We start from the raw sequence: 25,452 nt of genomic DNA, 5'->3' as shown, positions 1-25,452 counted from the left end.
GTTATAATGATTTATGATTGGTTTATGTTCTGACTTGACTTTGGGAAATGTCACTTATAGCAGTGACAAGTGCTTCCACAGGGTCTGTGCTGCCCAATCAAGGAGATGACATCATTCTTATACAATCAACTTGCTCACGGTTGCTTGCCAGTTTTCTTGCCATCTTTTCATTGCCATGATCATCATCATGAGTTATAAGCCACTTACCAATAATTTGAATGACCTCAATTTCTCCCCACATTCTTCTTTAGTGCATGATACGTTCATTTTACTTTTTAACATCTTTCACATATTAGCAAAGTAGTCATTTAAAATGCATGCAGAGCTAGAAAGTAAATTACTAGGGTAAAGGGCATTTCAAGATGATTGAAAATATGCCTCACGAGCTGTTGCCTTTTCTGTTTCACAGAGTTACTGAAAAGGTGTTAGAAATGAGATTGCACAGGTGAATATGTATGTACCAAATATATGTTTTTTGTTTTAAAATACCTTTCTTGAATCTTTTCACCCCATTTTTATTATAGCGCCTAAGGTGAATAATACCATCTATGACATAACATTGCAAGATTTAATGCCTTGACAAATATAAAATACTAAACCACTTAGTTGAGGTTTTGTAGGTAAGATCCCACTGAAAATTTGATGGCTTGTTGATATCCGTTAGTCTGTTGTTTACAGATGGTGTCTAATTTCACGTGCATCTTTCCGTATGTTACCTGAATATATATATATCTTCCAGAGTTACTTGGAACAACCAGTACATTTATTAGGATTTTTTTAAAAAGTAGGAATTAGATTTTGGAAAACAAAGTTTACCCAGCCTTGGCCAGTGAGCACAGTAGTTGGCCACAGTTACCATGGTGTGAAATTTATTAATGGCTATATATTTTTAATACTTTTATATTAAATGACATCTCCTTTTCTTCTTTGAAACTTTGTTCTGTAAACTTAATGCAATATGTTAAATATGTTCCACTTTCCTGTGCTTTTTGTCAGTTGAGATTTTTCTAAAAGATGATTTTCTCCTTTTCTCAAATGATGCGGTTTCAAGTGTTGTCAATGGATAGGCCAAGAAATAAATTGAACCTGAGACAAAGTTCCTCAAATTAATATGTTTTATTAAGCTGTTTTTATGAACACTTCAGAACCCAGGTCTGAAACAAGCCTTTGGAAGAGCAGACCTAACAGGCATATAGTTTGAGGGTCACAGAAGGGCCCTTACAGCAACACCTCTTTACTACAATTTTTTCTTCCTGATGCTTCATCCCTTTGGTCTTAGTCTTCTGTTCAAAAGTAAATGATCCTGTATGAGTTCTAATTTTTATGGTTTATTAACTGATGATTTCTTCCAACAAAAACATCATTCTAGCTAAGGGTATATTGGAGTCATTCTTTCCCTTATATGGGCTCATCTTATCTTCATAATAACCAGGCATTACTTTACTCAGTTTGCAACAGAGCAGACTGCTTCTCAAAGAGTTGATGTGAAAGAAAAAAAAAAAGGAGGGGGGGGGGCGCCTGGGTGGCTTAGTCGGTTAAGCGTCCGACTTTCGCTTAGGTCATGATTTCGCGGTTCCTGGGTTCGAGCCCCGCGTCGGGCTCTGTGCTGACTGCCAGCTCAGAGCCTGGAGCCTGTTTCAGAGTCTGTGTCTCCCTCTCTCTCTGACCCTCCCCTGCTCACGCTGTCTCTCTCTTTCTCTCTCTCTCTCCTAGACATAAATAAAACATTAAAAAAAAAAAAAAGAGTTGATGTGAAGTTTCATGTTTATTCAGGTAGAAACTGATAGCGTTGGTGTCAGTGGGCCCTTTATGACTGTACAGAAAAGAAATAGCAAGAGCGATGAAGGAAGCATGAGGTTAAGAAACACAGAGTAAGAGGGTTTCAAAGATAAACTTTTAGCTCTGGCCCAATGTGATAGGTGTCACGGGTGTTAATCTCTGTGAATTTGTCAAGTTATATTTTTACCTCAGGGCATAGAACATAGAGTATTATACTGTTAGAGTCCCGGGTTCAGAGGAGAACATCAACATTGGACATTAACTCTGATTGGGCTGCATTAAAAATTACTATGACTGATTTCAAAGCTACACTTTTTTATTATGATACACTTAATAAAATTTCTGATGACTATAGAAGGCCAAGTAAATATATTACTTTATATTAGCACACATTCTCAGATTGCCACACTATAAGGAAAAAAAGCATACGGTTCTTTATAAAAATTGATACAATTTCTGGGCAACAGGCCTTCTATTAGCAATAGCATTACCCTTGGAATGATATGCCAGATAATTTTATACACGTGAACTAAAATGAAAAGAATGTATATATCTATCTGAAAGGAATCTGTCCATTAAAAATCTGTCATATGGCAGTTTTGTCTAGATTCCCAGTAAATTAAGGCAAATTATAGCAACTGTTAGCAACTGCAGTTTTATGATGAGTCTAAATATTTTCTCCTTCAGAAAAAGTCTTAAAAGTTTGACGTATTAACTGCTCTACGTCAACGGAAACATCACAAAGTACAGATTACAGTGAATTTAGCTTTATATAGTCACAACATTCTGCCTTCAAAGAATTGGGTTCATTCATCTACCCTGATGAAGGTACAAACACACCCTTCTTTACCACATTTTAGTAGGACAAGTATTTTTATACTATTGTCCATGGAAGAACTGTGAGTGCCCTGAAATTTTATGTAAATTTCAGATGCCTAAGCCAGGTGAATGTTTCTGGAGAGAAAATAAAAAGTGGCCCATAATTTTTCAAAGGATTGGAACTAGTCTTTTTATGCAGACTGTGTGGAAATAAAAATATTATTTTATTTGGCTTCCCATTTCTTTACATAATCAGCACTTTTCCTTTCCATTGATTTCTCCTTTCTGTTTCTACATATTAATTATTGTCTCTTTATACAACAAAGAGTAGATAGGATCCCAGATTCTAAGAACTATTAACAAGCTGTTCTGAAAATACATTAAAAAAAACTGTACTTGTGATAGCTCCATACAGATTAATACATGGAATGAGGTTTTACTTTTATGAAGTAGATTCACTTCCAACAATGAAATACCATTTGCCAGTCTAAGATTCACTGTTGCTTCAGAAGATGATTTTCAGTTTCTTAAATACGTTTTGAAATCTTTTGGAGTAGATTACCCTCTAGTGCCAGGGCCAGGGATGTGGGAGAGACCAGCGAAATCTGAGCAGAATAATCTTTGATCTTTTTTTCCCCATTTTTTTGCATAAACTGTCATTTTAAAGGCATTTTTTTTTCAAACTACTAACACCACTCTCAGCCTTTTTATCTCTGATTTTTGTCCTGATTGGTGGCCGTTGGACTTATATTTTAGAATAAATCTGAATTACAAATAGGTACTGAACTAGTCTTCTTGTTGAGAAGCAATGTTTTACTTACACAATTACTTTGTAAGAAGTAATATTTAAAATGATTCTTCTAGGCCTGCTCTTCTTAGTTGTCATGTACCCAAAATGTAATTTTCTTAGTCTTTTTCTGTTCCTAACTTAGGTGACACTCTTACAAATCATTCCACTTCCCAAAGACTGACAGGTTGGGAATTGGAAAAGCAGATTAGAATATAAAATATTTCCCTCTTTAAATTTTAAGGAATATTCTAGTCTAAGAAGTTATCAGTTAACTTTATAATTAAAGTTAAATAACACGATTTGCTACAACTTCCGATTTCCTAATTGACATTTCAAATAGCTAAGTGAACATCAAAATGTCATGTTCTAAAAGCTACCGCATGTGGAATACTTAAAATGTCAACAGCAGAGATAAGGAAAATTTCTTCCCACTCTCTTCATCTCTTCTGTTTGGTAGCCCAAGAAGGCTTCAGATATATTTTTAAAGTTACAGCACCTGGGCTTTGAAATAAGACAAACCATCTCATTAAATACAAACACCAGCTATGTTTTCTTCTAGCACAGAAAGTAGCTGAACAAACTGTCCATAGAATTGACAATGTCATTCTTTTCCAGAGCCAGAGTACAAACAAGATTTGACCAAATTATGTCTTTGAACTTTCAAGGACCTATTGTTAGAATCTTCTGTACTTAGTGAGGCAGACATAACAAACTGTTCGTACATTTTCAATATTCATCTAAAGGCACAGAAGAAAAAAGAGGAAAAAGAGATGTGTTCCTATATATATATAATAATAACCTATGAATTGAGTGCTTTTATTAATGCTGATTTTAAAGAAAGAGAACTGATGCCCAGGTGCACCAAACAGTTAGTAAACCCTGAAGATGGGATTTGAGTCCAGGAAATTTAGCTTTAGATACCAAGTTCTGTAGCATCTTGCAATATGTATTGGTTAAATATATGAGTTGTGTAAGGTTTTCATTTAACAGTATTTTTACTAGAAGCACATATTTGAATTTACATTTATAAATTATTTAGATTACTGCTGACCAATTTTGTAACCATATACACACACAAATCTTTTTTAGCTATTGTTAACACCCATTTTATGTAGAAATGAAACTATTTTAGACATATTGTATCAATAAAATACCCTGTTAAATTAAACTTCATGTGTCATTTTTACCTTTTTGAATAAGGTATTAAAATTTCTAAATTATACTTCATTCATATTAAATTTGTACTAAAGTGCTATTATAGATGATAACTTTGCATCACATAATTTCTTCAACTCTTTTAAAGGAGTGATTATCACTTCCCATCATTTCTCAAATGAGTAATGCAATTATGTGCCACAACTATTCATTTCAGTGCATTTTATCCTAAGTAAGTTGAATTATGAAATATTTGACTTTAATGTGCTAATGAAAGGTAAGGGGCCATTTGTTCTGTTACAAAAATCAAACCAAAATTCACAAATAATTTAGCCAGATTTCTCTGAAGGTAATTATTTGAGTAAAGTTCTAAGAAAACTGATGGAGTAAGAAAGAGAGAAAAGTCCACTATGTGAGGAAAACAGAAATTCAAATAGAATTTTAAAAATTATAAATTCAGAAACTGATGGGGAAGTGGGTGGGGGATCTATTAAATAGGTGTTGGGATTCAGGGGGCCTCTTGTGATGAGTACTGGGTGCTGTATGACAGTGTTGAATCACTACATTGTACACTTGAAAGTAATATTACACTGGATGTTGACTAACTGAATTTAAATAAAAACTGAAAAAAAATATAAATTCAATATGAGAGTGAGAGGAAGAAGAAGAAAAAAGAAAATAGAGAAAGAGGAGAAGAGGAAAATGATGGGGAGCGAGGAGGCGAAGGAAAAGAAATCTAGAAGGTAGGAGGAAAACGGAAAAGAGGAAGAAGAGGAAGGAGAAGGAATAGAAGACACAATAAAAAGTGAGAAAAGAAGGAAAAAATAATAATATAATTAGGCTAATTATAGTAGAAATAGATATGAGATTGTATTCTTATATCTCTCTAAAACGTTAATGGCGGGAACTGGGCGGAGCGTTTTGAGGCTCCTGCGCGCGCAGCCTCGAGCCCTCTTTTCTCGCGTACCGGAAAGAGGCGGTCTTTTTTTCGTGCCTAGCGCAGCCATGGCTCGTGGTCCCAAGAAGCATCTGAAGCGGGTAGCAGCTCCAAAGCATTGGATGTTGGATAAGCTGACCGGTGTGTTCTCCCCTCGTCCATCTACTGGTCCCCATAAGTTGAGAGAATGTCTCCCTCTCATCATTTTCGTAAGGAACAGACTTAAGTATGCCCTCACAGGAGATGAAGTAAAGAAGATCTGTATGCAGCGTTTTATTAAGATTGATGGCAAGGTCAGAACTGATATAACCTACCCTGCCGGTTTTATGGATGTCATCAGCATTGACAAGACTGGGGAGAATTTCCGCCTGATCTATGACACCAAGGGTCGCTTTGCTGTTCATCGGATCACGCCTGAGGAGGCCAAGTATAAGTTGTGCAAAGTGAGAAAGATCTTTGTGGGAACAAAAGGAATCCCTCATCTGGTGACCCATGATGCTCGCACCATACGCTATCCTGATCCCCTCATCAAGGTGAATGATACCATTCAGATTGATTTGGAGACTGGAAAGATAACTGATTTCATCAAGTTTGATACTGGTAATCTGTGTATGGTGACCGGAGGTGCTAACCTGGGAAGAATTGGTGTGATCACCAACAGAGAGAGACACCCTGGTTCTTCTGATGTAGTTCACGTGAAAGATGCCAATGGCAACAGCTTTGCCACCCGGCTCTCCAACATTTTTGTTATTGGCAAAGGCAACAAACCATGGATTTCTCTTCCCCGTGGAAAGGGCATCCGCCTCACCATTGCTGAAGAGAGAGACAAGAGACTGGCAGCCAAACAGAGCAGTGGGTAAAAATGTCCCTAGGTGCTGTGACTGGAAGTCCTTATGCACAATTAAAGATCAATACAGCATTATAAAAAATAAATAAAAAATAAAACATTAATGGCATAATATTTAAGATGTAACTTACATATCTAGTTTTGTTATTGAAAAAGAAATGTAAATTTATTATAAAGAATCTACATAGCATGAAAGAAGAGGTTTGATTGAAAATTATTTTTACATATAATTTTTGTGCCATATCATGTGATACAGACACACACACACACACACACACACACACATTGAACTCCCAAACTGCAAGATAATGACCTGGGCTGAAGTAGGACACTTAAACAATTGAGCCACCCAGGTGCTCCAAAAAGGTATTTAAATATGAAAATTTAAATCACTTTAGAATCCCAAATATGTAAATGCATTCTACATACTTAGTATATAGTTATACTAATTATATTGTCTTTTTTGTTGTTTTCAATATATCAGTGTCCACTGTTTTAGCTCTTATTAAAAACACGAAGGGTGGGGGGTGCCTGAGTGGCTCAGTCAGTTGAGTGTTCGACTTCTGCTCAGGTCATGATCTCGCAGTCAGTGGGTTCGAGCCCCCCTGTCGGGCTCTGTGTTGGCAGCTCACAAACCGAAGCCTGCTTCGGATTCTGTCTCTTTCTCTGCTCTTTCTCTTCTCATGCTTTGTTCTCTCTGTCTCTCAAAAATGAATAAACGCAAAAAATATATATATTTAAAAGTACACTAAGGAAATCTGTGCCACCTTATTCAGTATTACTAATTAATCATGAAACTTTATGTACAAAGGCAAAGATTTTAATATTACATACTTCAAAAGAAATGGAAATACATTTCAAAGGTCATTTTTACATGTGGAAAAAATAAGGCAGATAGTATCTCAGATTGTTAAAATATTTTACATTTTTGAAGCTGGTATCTGTGTATTTACTCCATTCACGTGGCTGTTTTATGTAAACAAAAATGTTGTCTCAGTGTTTTAAGTTACTAAGAATATTTGTCTGCCTTTGCTCCACCTACCCACCCAAAGGTAGCCATCAGCAATCTGATTTTTTTTCTGTATGTATTAATCTTGAGCCATGTAGTTGCAAGCAACTGAAATCTGTCTTCTACTTGTTTAGGCAGGATTTATATTTTAATACAATTGTGGCTAATTGTGTAATAGGTTTCTATTACTGGCCAACTTCCCTGGCCCCTGATCTGTGTTCCAATTTTGAAAAATCAGAAGGGGTAGCTCTTTGTCCTGGCTTGTCTTGTACATGAACCTTCAAATATGATAGAGGCAAGAAGGTGAGGAATTAAGATTGGCAAATTGTGGATCATTTGTCCATATTTGATTATCACTATAAAAGAATGTGATTGGCTAGAACTAGAATAAAAACTTAAAAAAGCAAAGAGAGAGGGAAAGACACACACACACACACACACACACACAGACACACACACACAGAATGTGGTTGGAGAAGTGGATCTCTAACTCAGAATTTGTTTAGGATGATGTTACCAGAAAAAGATGTAGCTGGAAAAGAAACTAAAACAGGCCAAGCCAGATCTCCCAATATGTTTAACTGTTGCTTTACAAAACTTCCTCCATTGATTTCCAGTTCTAGCCAGGTGAAAGAATTATAGTTCTGTAACTTGCTTAACATATTTTTGTGTAATAAAAAATGTTCCTGGGTTCAATTCCAAAATGTATATATTGTAGGCGGCTTCCCAAACAACACTGACCAATTCTTGGAAACAAGTAGGATGCAATTGAGCATTATCTCCATTATGACATTCTCTACCCAGAGGTAGCCTCAGACTCCACAGGCTGAGTAGTGCTCACTCCTACAAGATGGCACTCTCACCACTTCAGACACCAGCAGACCAGATTGTTACCTGTACTTCTGACCAAATAGCTATAAAACGGAGATTTCCACAACCCTCTTCTTCCTTGGGAAGAAATTTGCTGGAGTGGCTCTTCAAACTCAGAAACATTCACTTACTAGGGCACCTGTTTATTATAAAAGAATGTAACTCAGGACCAGCCAGATGGAACGGAGGCATAGAGAAAGATATGAGGGAATGGCAGGGAGCTTTCACACCCTCTCCCAGAGGGCCACTCTCCCAGTATCTCCATGTGTTCCCCGTCTGGGAAGCTCCCTACACCCAGTCTTTTTCAGTGTTTATGGAAGCTTCATCACAAAGGCACAATTGATTAAATCACTGGCTGTTGATGATGATGCTTAATCTCCAGTCCCTCTTCCTTCCCCCCCAGGTGAGGTGGTGCTGAACTGGAAGTTCTAACTCTCTAAACGCACAGGTTAGCTTGACAAACAGCCAGACCCTTAGGTGTTTTCCTAAAAGTCACCTCATTAAGATAATAAAAGACATCTTTAATGCTTTTATCACTTCGTAAATACCAAGTGTTTTAGCAGCTCTCTGCCAGAAACGAAGATGAAGACCAAATACATATTTCATATTACAAATTACAGTATCATATGGACCAAATGTATCAAAAATGGAAAATAGTGAAAAATGTTAGATAACACAACATATGAGGGAAAAAGGATAAATCAGTGTGACTCTCACATTAATGGAAAATGGCCCCTTGTTCAGCCCACTGTGGGTAGTTTGTTCCTTTCCCTCTAAATTTTTGGCTGTTTTAATCAAGTCTCTTTTTTCCATTGTTCATAGCATCTCCAGCAAGAAAATATAGTTTGCTTGTACTATTTTACCTTTAAAAGTTTTAAAAGTCCTGTTTTCTAGGGAGAAAAGAGATTTTGTTGATAAGAACATCTATCATCATTTAAACAGAATTCCAGAAATGACAGGTACCTTATTTAGATAAGGTGACACATTACAGCTTCCTTACCCCCTCCTTTTTCTTATACAGTGAGATCTATATGGAGACAAAATTACTTTATCAGACCAAGTAAGTATCAAAGTCAGGCCTCATCTTCTGAGTTTTACATTTCATATCTCCTTGAATTCATCTTCTAGCCTTTTGAAGGACACTTCAAGTGGATTTCTGGTTTCTGTTGGTTACATTGAGAGATAATGCTGACTGAAATTATTTTTTGGTGAAAGGTTATTGGCAGAAATTGTAGTGCTTCTGAAATGCTGCTACAGGCTGTTAAGAATCGGGATTAAAAAAGAATGAAGTAGCTCAGAATGTCAATGTTCACTATGTAAAATACATTTTAAATCTTTCTAAAGTTCTAATTCACAATAAATTTTTTATATGGCATAGGGGTATCCCATTCCTGGTCTGGTGTTTCCTGCACTGTGCTTTTATTTTCAGGGGGGAAAAAAACATCCTCAGCATTTAATCAATTAATAAAATAGGACATTAGAGAGCATTTCTCCTCTTACTCTAAATACAATTTTCCAAGTTGATGTGTTCATAAGAATTGAAAGTAATTTATTCAAATAAATACTTAAGTATTTTGTGGTATAAAATAAAAACAAAACTGAATCCTAGAAACATTATAAGGGGAGGAAATATATAAATGCACATAACAAGAGATTACTTTTCTTCATATTAAAAAACAGTGCTACATAAAGCACATGAGAGATAAAACTCATCTTTATGTTTACACAGAGCAGTGACCTATGAAGCCCCCAAATAAGACTTACAAAAAAGCTTCCAAATTATAGCCTGCATGGATTGCCTTATTGTCACTGAATAAACTGATTTTCTAATCCCTCTTAAAGTGTGTGGATTTTGCATGGGATACCAACAATGGATTTTAATATAATCACCCAAGATTTGCAAAGAACAGGGTTTATAAAAAAGGAAGAACATACTATTGTTTAGTTTTTCCTTTTACATTATTATTATTAATAATATTATTATTATTATTTGNTCAAATAATGAAGTTATCAAAAAAGTCAGAAAAGTACATTTTAAAAATATATATTTATTTTAAAAAATAATACAAAGACTGCTTTTCACACATGAGCCCCATTAATATTGGATAAGCATGTTTGCAGAAATCTTTATTTGTCTATATAAGATGCATTCATTGTAGGGTGCATGCATGGAGAGAAAGAGGAAAATGTAGACAGAAAACAGAGATGACATTAAAATAGAGTAGGTACTTTAAAGGAGAATTAAGTAACTCTCTGCTGTGAAGTCTAAGGACTTTCACTGAAAGTCATTTCCTTTTCTCCTGTAATTTTAGCCTTAATTGTTTGCTTGTCTGTTCTATCAGTTATTATTTATATATTATCTAAGTTTTCAATATTTGTATTTTGTCTTCCATAATCTCATAGATGTTTAATATCCATACTATATTCAAAATGAATTAGTAATCATGATTGACCAGTTATCTGCTTTTCCATTTCTCATTTCTTTATTTTCACCATCAGATAATACATACATTTAAAAATATCCCATCATGTCAAGGGTTTTTATTATACCAATTCTTTCCTGTTTGGAAATGACTGTTTATTGACTTTATACTTGCCAACAAATTTGGTTTGTTGTATTGCATTTGGGTCAGGATTTTTCTGTGAACTTTGAAGATTGCTCTATTGTCTTCTGGCATTAATAATGCTGTTGATCATTTTGAGGCTATGTTTACTTTTTCCTTATTAAGTCACTGACTTTTTTTTGTCACCGTGACTGAAGAAGTAATGTCATTAACTTTAAACTCCAATAGATTAATGAAATCATATAATGCTTTTAAGAATATTCTAAATCAAAATTTTCTGAAATACTATTTTTCCACCTAAAATCTTCTAGAATTAAATTTACATATTTTCAATTTTCTGGATTTTATTAACTTTTATTATTTTCAAATTAGAGACATCAAACTTTATATATACTACGTGGTTTTTATCTCACATTTTAATTACCTGTGTAGTTGCTCTACTCTTCATCTTTTTTTCCTTTAGTTTGATGTTCTTATTTTAATCCCAGTTAGTTAACATACAGTGTAATATTAGTTTCAGGAGTAGAATTTAGTGATTTATCACTTACATATAACACTTGGTGCCTGTTCCAACAAATGCCCTCCGTAATACCCCTCACCCATCTCACCCATCTCCCCACCCACCACTATCTTTATCCAGCATATTAATTATGATTATCTAGGTTATTTTTCTTTAAAAATATCTTGCTTTTTGATAGTGCCTATTCTGTTCATTCCTGGTTTTAATTAACTTATTAATTATACTTATTGGTCTATTTAATATGATCTTCAACCTCCCCTTTCATTTTCTATGTCTCTTATATATTGAATTTAATATTTATGAATTTATTCTATGTCAACAAATTATTTAAAAAATCTTATTATTTCATAACATACTTTTTTCCCCCTAAATTTTGAACTTTACCTTTTGCTCATTGATTGCAAATATGTGTTTAGGTTCTGTTCATAGTTATTTACCAGCTATTTTTATTTTGTTCATGCTCCAATGACTTTGTATTGAAATTATATGTACTCTGATATGATGTGGAGGATTTGATTTTGTTTTACTGAATATGATGTTAGCTTTTCTCAGAGGTAAGAGTTGAAAAATGCACATTCAAAAAAAAAAAAAGAAAAGAAAAATGCACATTCTATCCTTTTAAAAAATATTCTGAACTAGTGGTAGATATGGAAGTAGAAGAACTTGGGAGGATACAGAATGGAATTTAGTAATAAATGTATATAATGTTAGTTATAAAGTTTGACTTATATGCTCTTATGACATACTGTATATATCACACCTGGGCTTAGTACTACTACAAACTGCATTTTGTGTATAAATATATGTATAAACACTATTTTCTTAATGGGGTGCCCTTGGGTTTTGAAACATCTCTGCAGTTTAATGTGCAGAAACAGAGCTGCCTTCTTTTTTTTTCCTACAGGGTGAATCTATACTGTTGACAGTTTATTTCTTTTTAGGTACTTCTTTCCCATGGCAACTTTTACTACTACTAGATATGAAAAGGAAAATATAAACAAATATAAAGATGCCTTACCTCCTTTGTAGGTGATGCCAGAATGTTCTCCTAAGAGATTGTATACATTTCCACATCTACTAATAATACTTGCGTATTATATACATTGTCCTGTATTCTAACAATACTTGATATTTTCAGAATTTTTTCTTACAAATCTAATGAACATGCAATGGTACTGCAATGTGGCATTAATTTTTACCTTGCTGGTTACTAATAAATTTGAACATATTTCATATGTTTATGGTCCATTTGTATATGCTTCTCTTTCAGAAATCCATTTTAAATTTTGTGTATTAATCTTTAAGTGGCTTAACTTTTTCCTACTGGTGTGTTATATTTTCAACATATTATAGGTAAAGAGGTTATCTTTTTACCTTTTTATTATCCTTTAATGCATGTAATTATTAATTTAAATAATTTGTCAACATTTTATTTATTATTTTTATGCTTTTTGAGTATTGTTTAAGAAATCATATCTGAAGTTTAAATATATTCTCTTATAGCCGAAAAGGTTTATACTTTCCTTTTTGCACTTAAGTAATTAATCCACCTGGAGCATAGTGTAAGAGAAGGGATAGTGTAGTGAGTTGAATTGTGTGCCTCTTCACCATCCCAATATAGATGCAAGTGTTAACCCCTGGAACCTATGAATGCTATCTTATTTAGAAAAAAGGGTCTGTGCACTTGTAATTAAGTTAAGGATCTTGAGATGAGATCCTTCTGAATAAGTCTGATCCTTAAATTTAATGGTGTGTCTTTATAGGAGAAGAGCAAGGAGAAGATGGACAAAGGGGAAAGCCATGTGAAGACAAAGACAGAGACTGGAGTTGTGTTGACATAGCCAGAGAACACCTGGAACAACCAGAAACTGGAAGAGAAAAGGAAAGATTATCTCTTAGAGCCTTTAAAGGGAGTGTTGCCCTGCCAACCCCACTGTAAGAGAAGACATTTCTTCTGTATTACGCTATGAGTCTTTGATAATTCAATATGGTAGCTGTACAAAACTCATAGATACCTAGTGCTCTAGGACCACTGTTGAAAATTCCACCTTTTCCTTATGTTTATCTACATCTGTCAGATATCAGATGTGCTCATATGCACCGATCTGTTCCTGTTCTGTCCAACACCCTCTAGCCTTCCCTTGTGTATAACAAGATGTCTATGCACAAAATCACAAAGGATTGACAAAAACCTCTAAGAACTAATAGAGGAATGTAGCAAGGTCATAGGAAGCAAGATTTGATAGAATGATGATTGTTTAATATTGTCTATACCCTAGTCCCTGCTTCCAATTACTTTGCTTGGTAAAAAGAAAAAAATTAAAATTAAAAAAGAATCATTGAAGATGTGATTAAATTAAGAATTTTAAGGTGAGCAAATCATCCTGGATTATCTGTCTGGGCCCAATGCAATCACGAAGGATCATATAAGAAGGAGACAGGAGGGTCATTTCAAATAAAGTTTGAAAATATGACACTTCTCATTTTATAGTGGAAGGGGCCCCAAACTAGCAATGGACAACTGGATTTTGAAATCTATCCATCCATCTATCTATCTATCTACCTATCTATCTATCTATCTATAGACCACATATGCTAGCACTCACACTAAAGTGAAATCTAAAAACTAATTTGTGTATGTCGGAAATTTGAAAATTCTGATTGGAGAAACCAACAAGCATTTGAATAAATGGTGAGATGTTCTATATTCATGGAATAGAAGATTCAATATTGTTAAAATATTAATTTTTTTCAGATTTTATATATAGATATTACACAGTTCCAACCAAAATCCTAGCAAGCAATTATGTAGATATTTACAAACTTTTTCTAAAGTTTATGGGGGAAAAGGACCTAGAACAGCCAATGCAATACTGAAGAAGGAGAATAAAGTTGGAGGACTCCCCTGCACAATTACAGGTCTTACTATGCAGCTGCCTAATCAAGAGTGTTTGGTATTGGTAAACTTATAGACACACAGATCAAAGTAACATAATAGAGAGCTCAGAAACAGACCTACAAAAAGATAATCAACTCATTTTTGACAAAGGGGCAAATGCAGTGGTGAAAGTATAGTCTCTTCAATAAATAGCACTAAAACAATTATATGTCCACATGCAAAGAAAAAAAAAAAGCCTAGAAACAGATATCACATCTTTCATCAAAACTATTTCAAAATGGATGACAAACTTAAATGTAAAATGCAAAATTCTAAAATTTTTAGAAGAAACATAGAAGTTCCTATAATTTTTGTTACATTTTTTAAGATACAGGACTAACAGCATGATCAATGAAAGAAATAGTTGATACATTGGGCTTTATTAAAATTAAATCTTCTCTTTGAAAGATCCTGATAAAAGAAGGAAAGACAAACCCCAGACAGGTAGAAAATATGTCAGAACACATATCCGATAAAGGGTTTCTATCCAAAATATAAATAGAACGCTTAAAACTTAAGAATAAGAACACCAACAGCTCAAAATAAAAACTTGTGCAAAAGCCCAGAAAAGACATTTCAGCTAGGAAGATACACAAATGGCAGATAAGCATGTGAAAAGGCGCTAAACACCATGCCTCATTAGGAAATACAAGTTAAAACAATAATGAGATACTAGTACACCCCTGATAGAATGGTTATAACCTCAAATGTGCTGTTGCAAAATGCCGGTAAGGATGTAACACAAAAGGAGCCTTCATTCATTGCTGCTGTGTATGCAAAATTTTAGTCACTTTGGGTGGTAGTTTGGCAGTTTCATACAATGTTAAAGGTTATCTTACCATACAATCCAGCAATCCCACCTCTATATATTTACCCAGTTGATTTGAAAATTTATGTCCACACAAATATCTGCACAGAAATGTGTATAACGGTTTTATTCATCATGACCCAAAACTTAAAGTAACCAAGATGTCTCAATACATAAATGGAGAAACACATTGTGATTCATCTACACAATAGAATATTATTCATTGATAAAAAGAAGTACTCAAGCTACAGAGAGATGTGGATGAACCTGAATGCATGGCATTAAGTGAAATATTAGTCTGAAAAATGATCCATGGTTCCAATAACATGAGATTCTTGAAAAGGCAAAACTAATACCAACTATCAAAATGTCAGTCATTGTCAGGTGGTCAGTGAAATGGGAGGGAAGGTTGAATAGGTGACACACAGGGAACATTTAGAATGGTGAAACAATCCTCTAATGTATATGACGTATTTGTCAGAAATCATTGCGCTTTACAGCACAAAGAGTTAACATAAGGTATTCATAATTTGAAACAATCACTTAGGGGTACCCAGGTGGCTCAATGGGTTAGCATCCAACTTGGTTTTGGCTTAGGTCATGATCTCATGGTTTGTGTGTTCAAGCCCCACATCAGGCTCTGTGCTGACAGTGTGGAGCCTGCTTGGGATTCTCTCTCTCTCTCCCTCTCTCTCTCTCTGCCTTCTTCCCCCACTCACACACTCTCTCTTTCAAAAATAAATAAATATTTACAAAGTTTTAAAACATATAATAATCATTTAGGGAGTTGGGGGAGTCCAAGAATGAAATGCAGAATATATGAAATAATCTCACTGAACAAAATTAGGGGGGGATTTGCTGATCAAAGTAACTTTGAAATTGACTAGAATTTGTAAAACAAAAGACCAAAGAAACTGTAAATAAGCACCATAATCAAATTGACAAAGTTGTACCTGATGGAGATGTAGGTTAAAAATTCTGATACCCTTATATGTGTATACCAAAAACGAACAATTAAGTAAATGGATGGCAGACTGTAGGAATCATGTTCCATCCTTTGAGTAAGAGTTTATAGATAATTAAATGAAAGCAGCTAGAATGATCCATATTTTATTTAAAAACAAAATGACACATTTCCCCCCTTATTTTAATATTAGCTACTATGGCAAAGTAATAATTACTTCCAAACTTAGTGCTTTAAAACAATGATATCTATTGTTTCACCGTTTTTGTGGGTCAAGAATCTGGGTGCAGCATAGTTGAGATTTACGGCTCTGCATCTCTCACAAGGTATCAGCCAGGCTGAGGTCAACTCAAGGCTCACAAGAGAGAATCTGCTTCCAAGCTTGCGTGTGTGACTGCTAGGAGGATTCCGTTTCTTTAAGCCTTTGGACTGAGGGTCTCAGTTCCCTACTAGCTCTTGGCTGGAGTGTACACTCACTTCCTTGCCACATCGTTATCTCCAGAGGGCAGCTCACAACATGGGAGCTTCATTACATTGTATGTAACCCTGGATAACCACATCTATATGTACATGAACAGCAAGTCATCTGTGCTAAAAAAAAAAAAAAAAAAAAAGAGCAAATCCTATACTGTGCCTATATAAATTTACATATGATTAAATGAGCCTATGTAAAATTATTGAAAGATATACACCAAAGTGTAAATATTGATTAGATTGGTCTAATTTTCAACATTGTTCCTAATTGAATGATGAATATTGCATATTGAAATTCTAGAGATTCTTATAATGTTATTTTCTTCCAGCAAGATTAAATTTTCTTATCGCACTCAGATAATTTATTCACTCATAATCCTGATCTAGGAAATGCTGGTCTACTTCTGGTTTGCCCTTACTTCCAGGGGGTAACTTTCTGCTGTCATCCTTGATTTATTCCAAGGCTCACTCCATTCAAATCTATTTTTTTCTACAACATCCCAAGAGTATTTATTGCACTCTCTGCTTATGTTTTTATATTAGTTTTCTATTGTTGCATAAAAGTTACCACAAGCTTAGCAGCCTAAATAATAGACATTTATTCAACAGTAAGAAACCAAATGACCCAATTGAATTATAAGAAAGAGATTTTCAGAGACACCACCCCAAAGAAAATAAGCAGACGGCAAATAAAGATAATGGTTACCCAAAGATGTCCATTTCTTACTTCCTGAAATCTGTGAACATGTTTCTTTATTTGGCAAAAGAGGCTTACAAATATGAATAAATTAAGGCTATCGGGATGGAGTGATTATTTTAGATTATCTGTGTGGCTCAATGGAATCATCCATGTTTTCAAAAGAAGGAGGGCAGTGGTTTCAGTTAGAGAAGGGGGTGTAAAGATAGAATCAGAGGTCAAGTGATGTGATTGGTGAAAGAGATCACTGCCCAAGAAATGTGAATGGCCTCTAAAAGCTGGAAAAGGCAAGGAAATGGATTTTCCCCCAGAGCTTCCAGAAGGAGTGCAGTTTGGCCAACACCTTGATTTTAGCCCCATAAGACCCATTTTAGACTTCTTGCCAGAACAGGAAGATAGGAAATCTATGTTATTTTAAGTGACTAGATTTGTGTTAATTTGTTACAACGGCAATAGGAAATGCATACATACTCTCCCTAGGATCTTAGTGACTCAAGTCCTGCTTTTCTTCTTATCTCTCAATCTCATTCTTTTTCTCTCTCTCCCTCTCCAGGCACTTTATGTAGCTTTTTACATGTTCTCATCAGAACGTTTGTCAAATACTAGCTACTTCTTCATATTGGGAGTGGAAGTTTCAAACAGACTGAAAATGCACAAAGCATTCATCCCATAATCTTTGTAATATAAGTCTCCCCATTCAGCTATCAAATGAGGATAAAAATAAATGCTTTCTAGGTGACACTATGGATTATATGGATTCAGGTATTAAGCTATAACAACCATGCAGCAGGGAGATATAAATGTTGAGAAGTTAGTTTTGACGTTAGGCTCCCTAGTGAAGTAACACACCTGTTTTGAAGTTTGGAAAATTAAAACACATACTTCAGTAAGATTTAAAAAAAATCTAGGGGCACCTAGGTGGATCAGTTGGTTAAGCTTGGGACTTGTGCTCCAGTCATGATATCATGATTTGTGAGTTTGAGCCCAGCATCAGGCTCTCTGCTGTCAGTATGGAATGCACTTAAAATCCTCTGTCCCCCACCCCTGCCCTTCCCATGCTCACACTCTCTCTCTCTCTTTCAAAAAAAGGAAAATAGTTCGTCTTCAAAATACACTTGTGAATAGGTGGAAACAAAATGGAGAAAAAACAAAACACAAAGAATACCATAAAATATTACAGAGCCTTCCACATGAAAGACTGATAACATGATTTGATTCTGCAATCATGTGAAGGATGCCATTGTGACAAATCTCTTTGGAGAATGGGTCTTTTTCTACATTGAGTGCATATACCTATTGTATTTGCAATTCTTGCTCTATTTTGAATTTTATGATATAAAATCAATGTACTATATGCCTCTTGCGGAAAAGGCAGGAATTTTAAACACAGTATTGCCATATATAATTGAAGTTTTTAATATATGATTATTCAATTAGGTAAACTGTAAAATTCTATACATATGAAAATTAGTAATTTAACTTAGTACCATTTTAATAGTAATTTCTATAGTCCAGCACTTTGAAAATTAGTAATCCATGTATGATGTGGATTAGAACCAGAATTTAAATCATGAGAACATAACAGTTCCCTGCCAAGCCAGACAACAGAGAATTGATTATAATTGAGAAAAATAAGTTTATAGGTAGACATGGGGTGAAGACAGTTGCATTTGAAATTGTGTGCATAGAAAGAGATGAAAGGCAGGATATGAACAAACTGGCATCTGGATTCTAAATTATTTGGAAAGTGCTTAAACATATCAAAAAATAGAAAATATAAATACACAGTAGTTATGATACATATTTTATATTTTTTACTTAGAATCGTATCCAACATGTTATATTTGTATTGGGCTCACACTCAGAACATCCCTGTTTTCTCCTCCCAAATGACCTATTTCCTTCTGTGGTTCTTTACCTAACAAGGACATATTACAGTTTCCTATAACTAGAAGTATACAAAATAAACTATTCAAAGTTTTCCTATGAACAAAGTTCCATGCAAGGAAAACATGCACATACACATGCACAGAGAGAGAGACAGACAGACAGACAGAGACAGAGAGAAAGAACAAGAAGAGTTTATTATTTTGATTATTGCTAGAGATCATGTAAGAAATGATTATTCAAATATGTGATATTTTGAAAAATATCCCCCTCAATAAGTTATATTATGTATCCTTCGCTGCTGTTACCCAAACTGTGAAGAAGTAATAGATTGATTTTTCCATATTTTATATTGTATTTCATTTATCTGTACTCCAATGTTCACGTGACTGTCCCCTGCCCAAATGTACAATTCTGTCAGACCAGGCATCCTTTAGCATAGACTACTCTTAAATTATAGCTGCAAGTCTCATCATTCTTTGCTAGGGCCACTACATCAATTTGTCTTCTATTAATTTCCTATTCATATAGTGTATTATTTATGTAATTTAAAAAATTCTTCCTGAAGTCTCCCATTTTGTCCCTGGATACAAATACTTGCATATGATTAATGTGATGGCTATCATTTTCATTACAGACCTCTCTATTAGGGTAACTGTCTTTTTTTAAATAAAAACCTATGCATTGATTCTTTCCCTTGAGATTATGAGTAAAGTTATTTTACTTGTAATTCCACCTGTACCAGTGGTAAAAATCTCAAGTCTCATTGTATTACCAACGAGGTTTAGTTTATGAACAAGAAATCTCTTTATATGAGCTGTTGTTGCCTGGCAACATCTGGAGAAAGCTATCTGTGGAGCTAGTAAAAACACCAAGTGCAGCATTGTCTGGTAAGGCCCATTATATATCCTACATTTTCTGAATGAGTTTGCAATACCTATGGCTTTCATTGCATAATTTTAAAATCTGAGCAATAAGGTTTTGATTATTAAATTGCAATAGGGTTTGCTTCTCCATGATAAGATACACAGAGAGTAAATATGCTCTTCAATTTTATTTATTTCCTTTCAATTCAGTCAAATAGTGTGAATATTGGTTACGAACATCTACTCTATGGAAATGCCATTTGCACTAAAATTTGGAAAGCTTAAAAACCTGACACAAGTTGTGTACATTGTCACAGTTGAAAATAAAGTGACACTTGGAAATATCTTTCAAAAGCATTTAAATCATTAGAATGAGAAGGTCATGAGAGACCTTAAGAGATTGATTAACTCATCCGTTTGCCATCTGTACAGATTCTGTTTTATACAAGTGAATACATATTCTGTTCTCTAAAAAGTACAAAGGAGCATGCATGCTCTTGTTTTACAATCCCCTTTAACAATTTTAATGCAAAATTTTCACCGGGAACATCTTGTAATACCTAATTTCAAATTTAGAGATGTAAATGTATTGCTATGCTCCTACCTATATATTGTGTATCATACATGACATATGCTTGGGAAGTATAGGAAGAACTTCACAAAAGAGGAAATATGTGAAATATACACAGAAGTTAGCATGGCAGAGAGTATTTACTAAGACTTGTTTCTTCATCTCCGTAGGTACATGGTCAGGTTATACTGTCAGTCTCCATTGAAATCAAGAGTAACCACATAACTGAGTTGTTGACAATGAAATGAGAAAAAAGAAATGATAAGGTGAAACTCCAGGTCTGGCCCATAAAACCCTCACATTCCTTTCCTCTCCACTGACTTGGTGCAGATGAGCATGATAACCTTGGAAGCCATGAATTGAAAATGGCAGAACCATATGACTAAAGGAGACTGGGTCCCTGAATCTCCTTGTATAGGAGAGCTGCCTTCCAACCTGGGGTACTTACAGAGAGGCTTACCAAGAACAAGAATAAACTATTGTGTTAAACTACCGACATTTTGCATTTTTTCTTGTACTGAAGTTGTCTTTATGTGACCTTATGTAACATCTGTAGGAAAGATTTAAACAGAGCACACTTAAGTGGGGAGAGGAGTCAAGATGAAAGACGGGTCCTGCACAATATAACAATGGTATAACAATGGTGCAGAAGCAGGACAGTGCAAGACATGCATGTAGAGTCTCAAGTAGTCTGACTGTACTACTAGATAGTTGTAGGGAATAATGGCAGATAATAATAAAGTATGTATATTGGGGCCATATTTTGGAAGACTTCAGGTGTCAAGCTGAGGCCCTTGACATAATTTGGGAAGTAATGGGGCTCATAATAAAGGCTCAACAGCAAAAGAAAATGCACAATTTGAATTGTAGTATATGCTTATTAATCTAGCAGCTATAAATAGCATGGGTTTGAAGTAGGGAGTGATAAAAATCTGCAATAATAATCACAAAGTAAAACAGTGCAATGTGATATATCAAGAAAGGAATATGCTGTTCTTGAGATTAGGATTCATAAGTGTGGCAATTGTTCAGTTGTGAAGGTAGAAGGAGAAATAGCAATATTAATAACTGTATAAGCTGATGCTTATATTCTCACTACTGGCCTTTTTATATGGGTTGTCTCCCGTAATCATCACAGTAATCCTGCAAAATAAATGTTGCCCCTATCTTGCAGAAAGAATACCATTTAAAGAGGGTTAGCACATAGGCAAAAATCATATTAGTTGTAAATGAAACAACCAAGATTTAAAAGAATCTATTTTTAGACCCTTGGCTCTTAACAAATGTAACTTCAAAATCCAGATTATAAGAAGTATGGAAAATCATTTACTAATATGTGAGAGATATTTGCTTGTTTGGGTAAATTTTTATATTGGAATCATTTTGAGTTCATAGACAAATTGCAAGATTAGTACAGGACATTTCAATATAGCCATCATCCAAATTCATCAGCTATTTATACTACACACACTATATACAGAATGACTTTCGTCTTCTTTTTTTCATTTGTTAAGAGCGAAATGACTAGGATATTTACCTATTGACACCAGAAGCCAGTTGGAATTTCAATTTGTGGCTGACCTTTCAGAAAGAGTTCAGTTCTAGAGATAATGGTTATGTAATAAATTAGTACAGAGATTGGTAAAATTGGCAAAATAAATCGGATTCCTGAGTAAGAGGGTAAAAGATTAAAAACAGAGATAATTTACTATAAATAGGGTAACAATGTGTAACAAATGTCCAGAGAGGAAAAATTACAGAGGTATCATAAGGTTAAATTTAGAAATGACCTAGGAAAAGTTAGAATTTAATATTCAGAAGGTCTTCAGTGACCTTCAGTACAACATTATGGATAGCATACTGAAAAGGGAAACTTAATTACCAAGGTTAAAGGGAACAATCAGTGAGGAAAATGAAAAATATAAGAAAAATTCTGCTTATGTGTTAATAGTTAAAACCTTAAATTTTATCTTCTATGACTTTGTGATTCATATTTTTTTTATTCATCTAGCAGGCTTCTGTGTCAATCATTTTCAAAAACACTTTGGAGTGACCAGGCAGGGAGTTTGGGGTGGGGAGGTACATGGTGGTGGCCTTCCCAGGGATCATCTCTTCAACCTGTAAGAGACTGGGCTGCGGCAAAGGGAGATTCATCTTTCCAGGAGCACACACATGTCTCTGGATGAGCCACACCCCCAAGTGAGCGTGGTGCAGAGGACGAAGTTGGACAACTTTTCAGGAACAGATTCCCTCCTGTCTAAATGAGCTAATGGGGTTTGGCCCACATGTTTTACTACCTGGATACTAAAATAAAGAACTTTGAATGTGGATTATGTTGGAATTGTTTGTAACAAATGAAAGCATATGTATGGATACATTTTATGACTACATTTATGTATATATGGGTAGGTATGTATACATTACATTGCATTATGACTCCAGATAAAAGAACATTTTTATTTTCCATGTCTGAAGTGAGTGACTTCATTTTATAACTTAGATAAATAAGCTAAATTTCATTTAAGAATAAATTTTTAATTTCAGTTAAATAAGTTCAAATTCCCTTGGAGATGAATTTTGCCTGTATTGCATTTATCACAGGATTATTTCTTTGTAGATAAGAGCTGCCAAACTTGGGGAGTCCATTGCTCCTCATGAAAATTTCACAGAAAGAAGCTGTAACTTACAATATTAATAATAATAATAATAATAAATATGATGAAACTTGAAATCTTTTCCTTCATCTGATTGTTTTTCAAAGGGATACTTTATCCATGTTGCCTCCATAGTCATTAGAATAAACTTTCTAATTTTTTTGCCTCTGTTTCCTTAGGTTTTATTTTTACATTTATTTATTTACATTTTATTTATTTTTGAGAGAAAGAGTAAGACAGAGTGTGAGGGGCAGAGAGAGAAGGAGATACAGAATCCGAAACAGTCTCCAGGCTCTGAGCAAGCATTGAGCACAGAGCCTGATGTGGGGCTTGAATCCATGAGCTGTAAGATCATGACCTGAGCCGAAGTCGGATGCTCAACCGACTCAGTGTCAGGTGCCCCTCTGTTTCCTTATGTTTAAGTGCACACAATTATTTGTAACTAATTCCTAGGCTTAATGAAAGGTTAAACAACATCACATTTTGGAACAGGGTCTTGTGACATCTTCGATTTATGATAACTTTCTTCTTTCTTAAAGTACCTACTTTGAAAAAAAATATTCATTTTATTTTATTTCCTAATTTAAAAAAAAAAGGTTTATTTATTTTGAGAGAGAGTATGAGCAGTTGTGGGATAGAGAGAGAGGGAGAGAGAGAATCCCAAACAGGCTCAGAGCTGTCAATGTAGAACCCCACATAGGGCTCAATACCACCAAGTGTGAGATCATGACCTGAGCCAAAATCAAGTCAGATGCTTAACCACCCAGGTGCTCTTTGAAAGATGTTTTAATTGTGCTGTAGCAAAAGCTCAAGAATAAATTATCTACTACCCATACTGGTGATCTCAGTAATGTCTGTCTTTTTTTTTTTTTAACTTTTTTAATTTATTTCTGAGAGAGAGAGAGAGAGAGAGACAGAATGATAAGGGGAGGGACAGAGAGAGAGGGAGACACAGAATCTGAAACAGGCTCCAGGCTCTGAGCCAGCTGTCAGCACAGAGCCTGATGCAGGGCTCAAACCCATGAACCGTGAGATCATGACCTGAGCCAAAGTTGGCCACCCAACCGACTGAGCCACCCAGGTGCCCAAGTAATACCTGTCTTAAAATCACACCGCAGGAAGCCTAATCCACTTTGCAAAAAGGAACCACTGAAAAACTTTTACTTACATTTATTTATTTAAATTAACATATGCAACATTGCTTCCTTTGCTATGTATGTTAATTTCTCCCTCCTTCCCCCCCACCCCCCATGCTCACCACCATAAAATAGATACCACACAAGTTATACAAATTCCTTTGTAATGTTATTTTATAATTTTGGACAAGTTATAATAATGATATTGAAGGGATCTCATTTAAATTGCCACCTAGTCTAGCCTAAAATCTATGGCATCTGATTCATATTCCTATGGTCTTCAGGGACAGAGGAAACATACACATGTCTAGTACCTACTTCTCCTCCATGAAAACTCCAATTAGGAGCTCTTCTATTAGAAAGAAAGAATAGCAGTAACATCAAACACAGGGTCTTTCTCATGGCAGGTCACCTTAGTTTTAAGAGATCAATGTTTGGGATTGTGTCTATTTATTTAAAACTGTGGCCAGGGAAAGGCAATACACCTCCCAAAATTGACCAGGTTTTCTCTCAAAATTTTTTTCTCTCCATTTTCTCTCTAATTCCCTTTCTTTCTTCCTTCCTATTATTCCTTACTTCCTCCCCTGCCCCTTTTGTTTGAGGGGAGAACTATAGTCTGAGGACTAAAGCTTTGAACCTAAGCCACCTCTATCTTATGCATTGAGATAGAGACAGATTTTTTAGGCTTCCTTGTTAGTTCTCTGCACATTAAAGTATGGGTAAGACCATTAAATAAAAGCCCTAAGAGATGAAATTTCATTGAAATGGAAGCAATGATGCATATGTTAATTTAAATAAATAACTGTAAGCAAAAGTTTTCACTGATTCCTTTTTGAAAAGTACCTTAGCCTTCCTGCGGTGTGATTTTAAGACAGGCATTACTGGGGTCACCAGTATGGGTAGTAGATAACTTATTCTTAAGCTTTTGCTACTGCACGATTAAAATCTCTTTCAAGGAGCACCTGGATGGCTCAAAATAGTCTTCTATCATTCTCCATATTTAAAGGGAATTTAATAAATATGAAAATTAATTGCCAACACTTGATAAGGATATAGAAAATTTTACTGAACATTAGTAGAAATTTTAATTTCAAATGCATTTTGAATGGCAATAATTTGCAAATAAATTTTATTATTTGATACAACTTACAAATAGAAAGAGGACTG

The 25,452-nt window shown here is 34.8% G+C and overlaps 1 protein-coding gene and 1 long non-coding RNA gene across 3 annotated transcripts in view; both read left to right on the top strand.

Moving 5' to 3' along the window:
• Positions 1-25,452, top strand: part of LOC144244899 (uncharacterized) — a 580,012-nt gene that overhangs the window by 39,162 nt on the left and 515,398 nt on the right. The window lies entirely within an intron of this gene.
• Positions 5,517-6,446, top strand: LOC144244904 (small ribosomal subunit protein eS4, X isoform). The gene has a single exon (XM_077780255.1). It carries the CDS (start codon positions 5,549-5,551, stop codon positions 6,338-6,340), a length of 792 nt encoding a protein of 263 aa, XP_077636381.1. The 5' UTR covers positions 5,517-5,548; the 3' UTR covers positions 6,341-6,446.

The sequence above is a fragment of the Crocuta crocuta genome, unplaced genomic scaffold (assembly GCF_008692635.1).
Source record: "Crocuta crocuta isolate KB4526 unplaced genomic scaffold, BGI_CrCroc_1.0 scaffold38, whole genome shotgun sequence".
NCBI lineage: Eukaryota > Metazoa > Chordata > Mammalia > Carnivora > Hyaenidae > Crocuta > Crocuta crocuta.
The sequence above is the reverse complement of the archived record's forward strand: the minus strand, read 5'-3'. Positions and strand labels throughout refer to the sequence as shown.

Coding starts and splice junctions, on each gene's coding strand:
- LOC144244904 (XM_077780255.1), top strand. CDS start 5,549: ATGGCTCGTGGTCCCAAGAAGCATCTGAAGCGGGTAGCAGCTCCAAAG.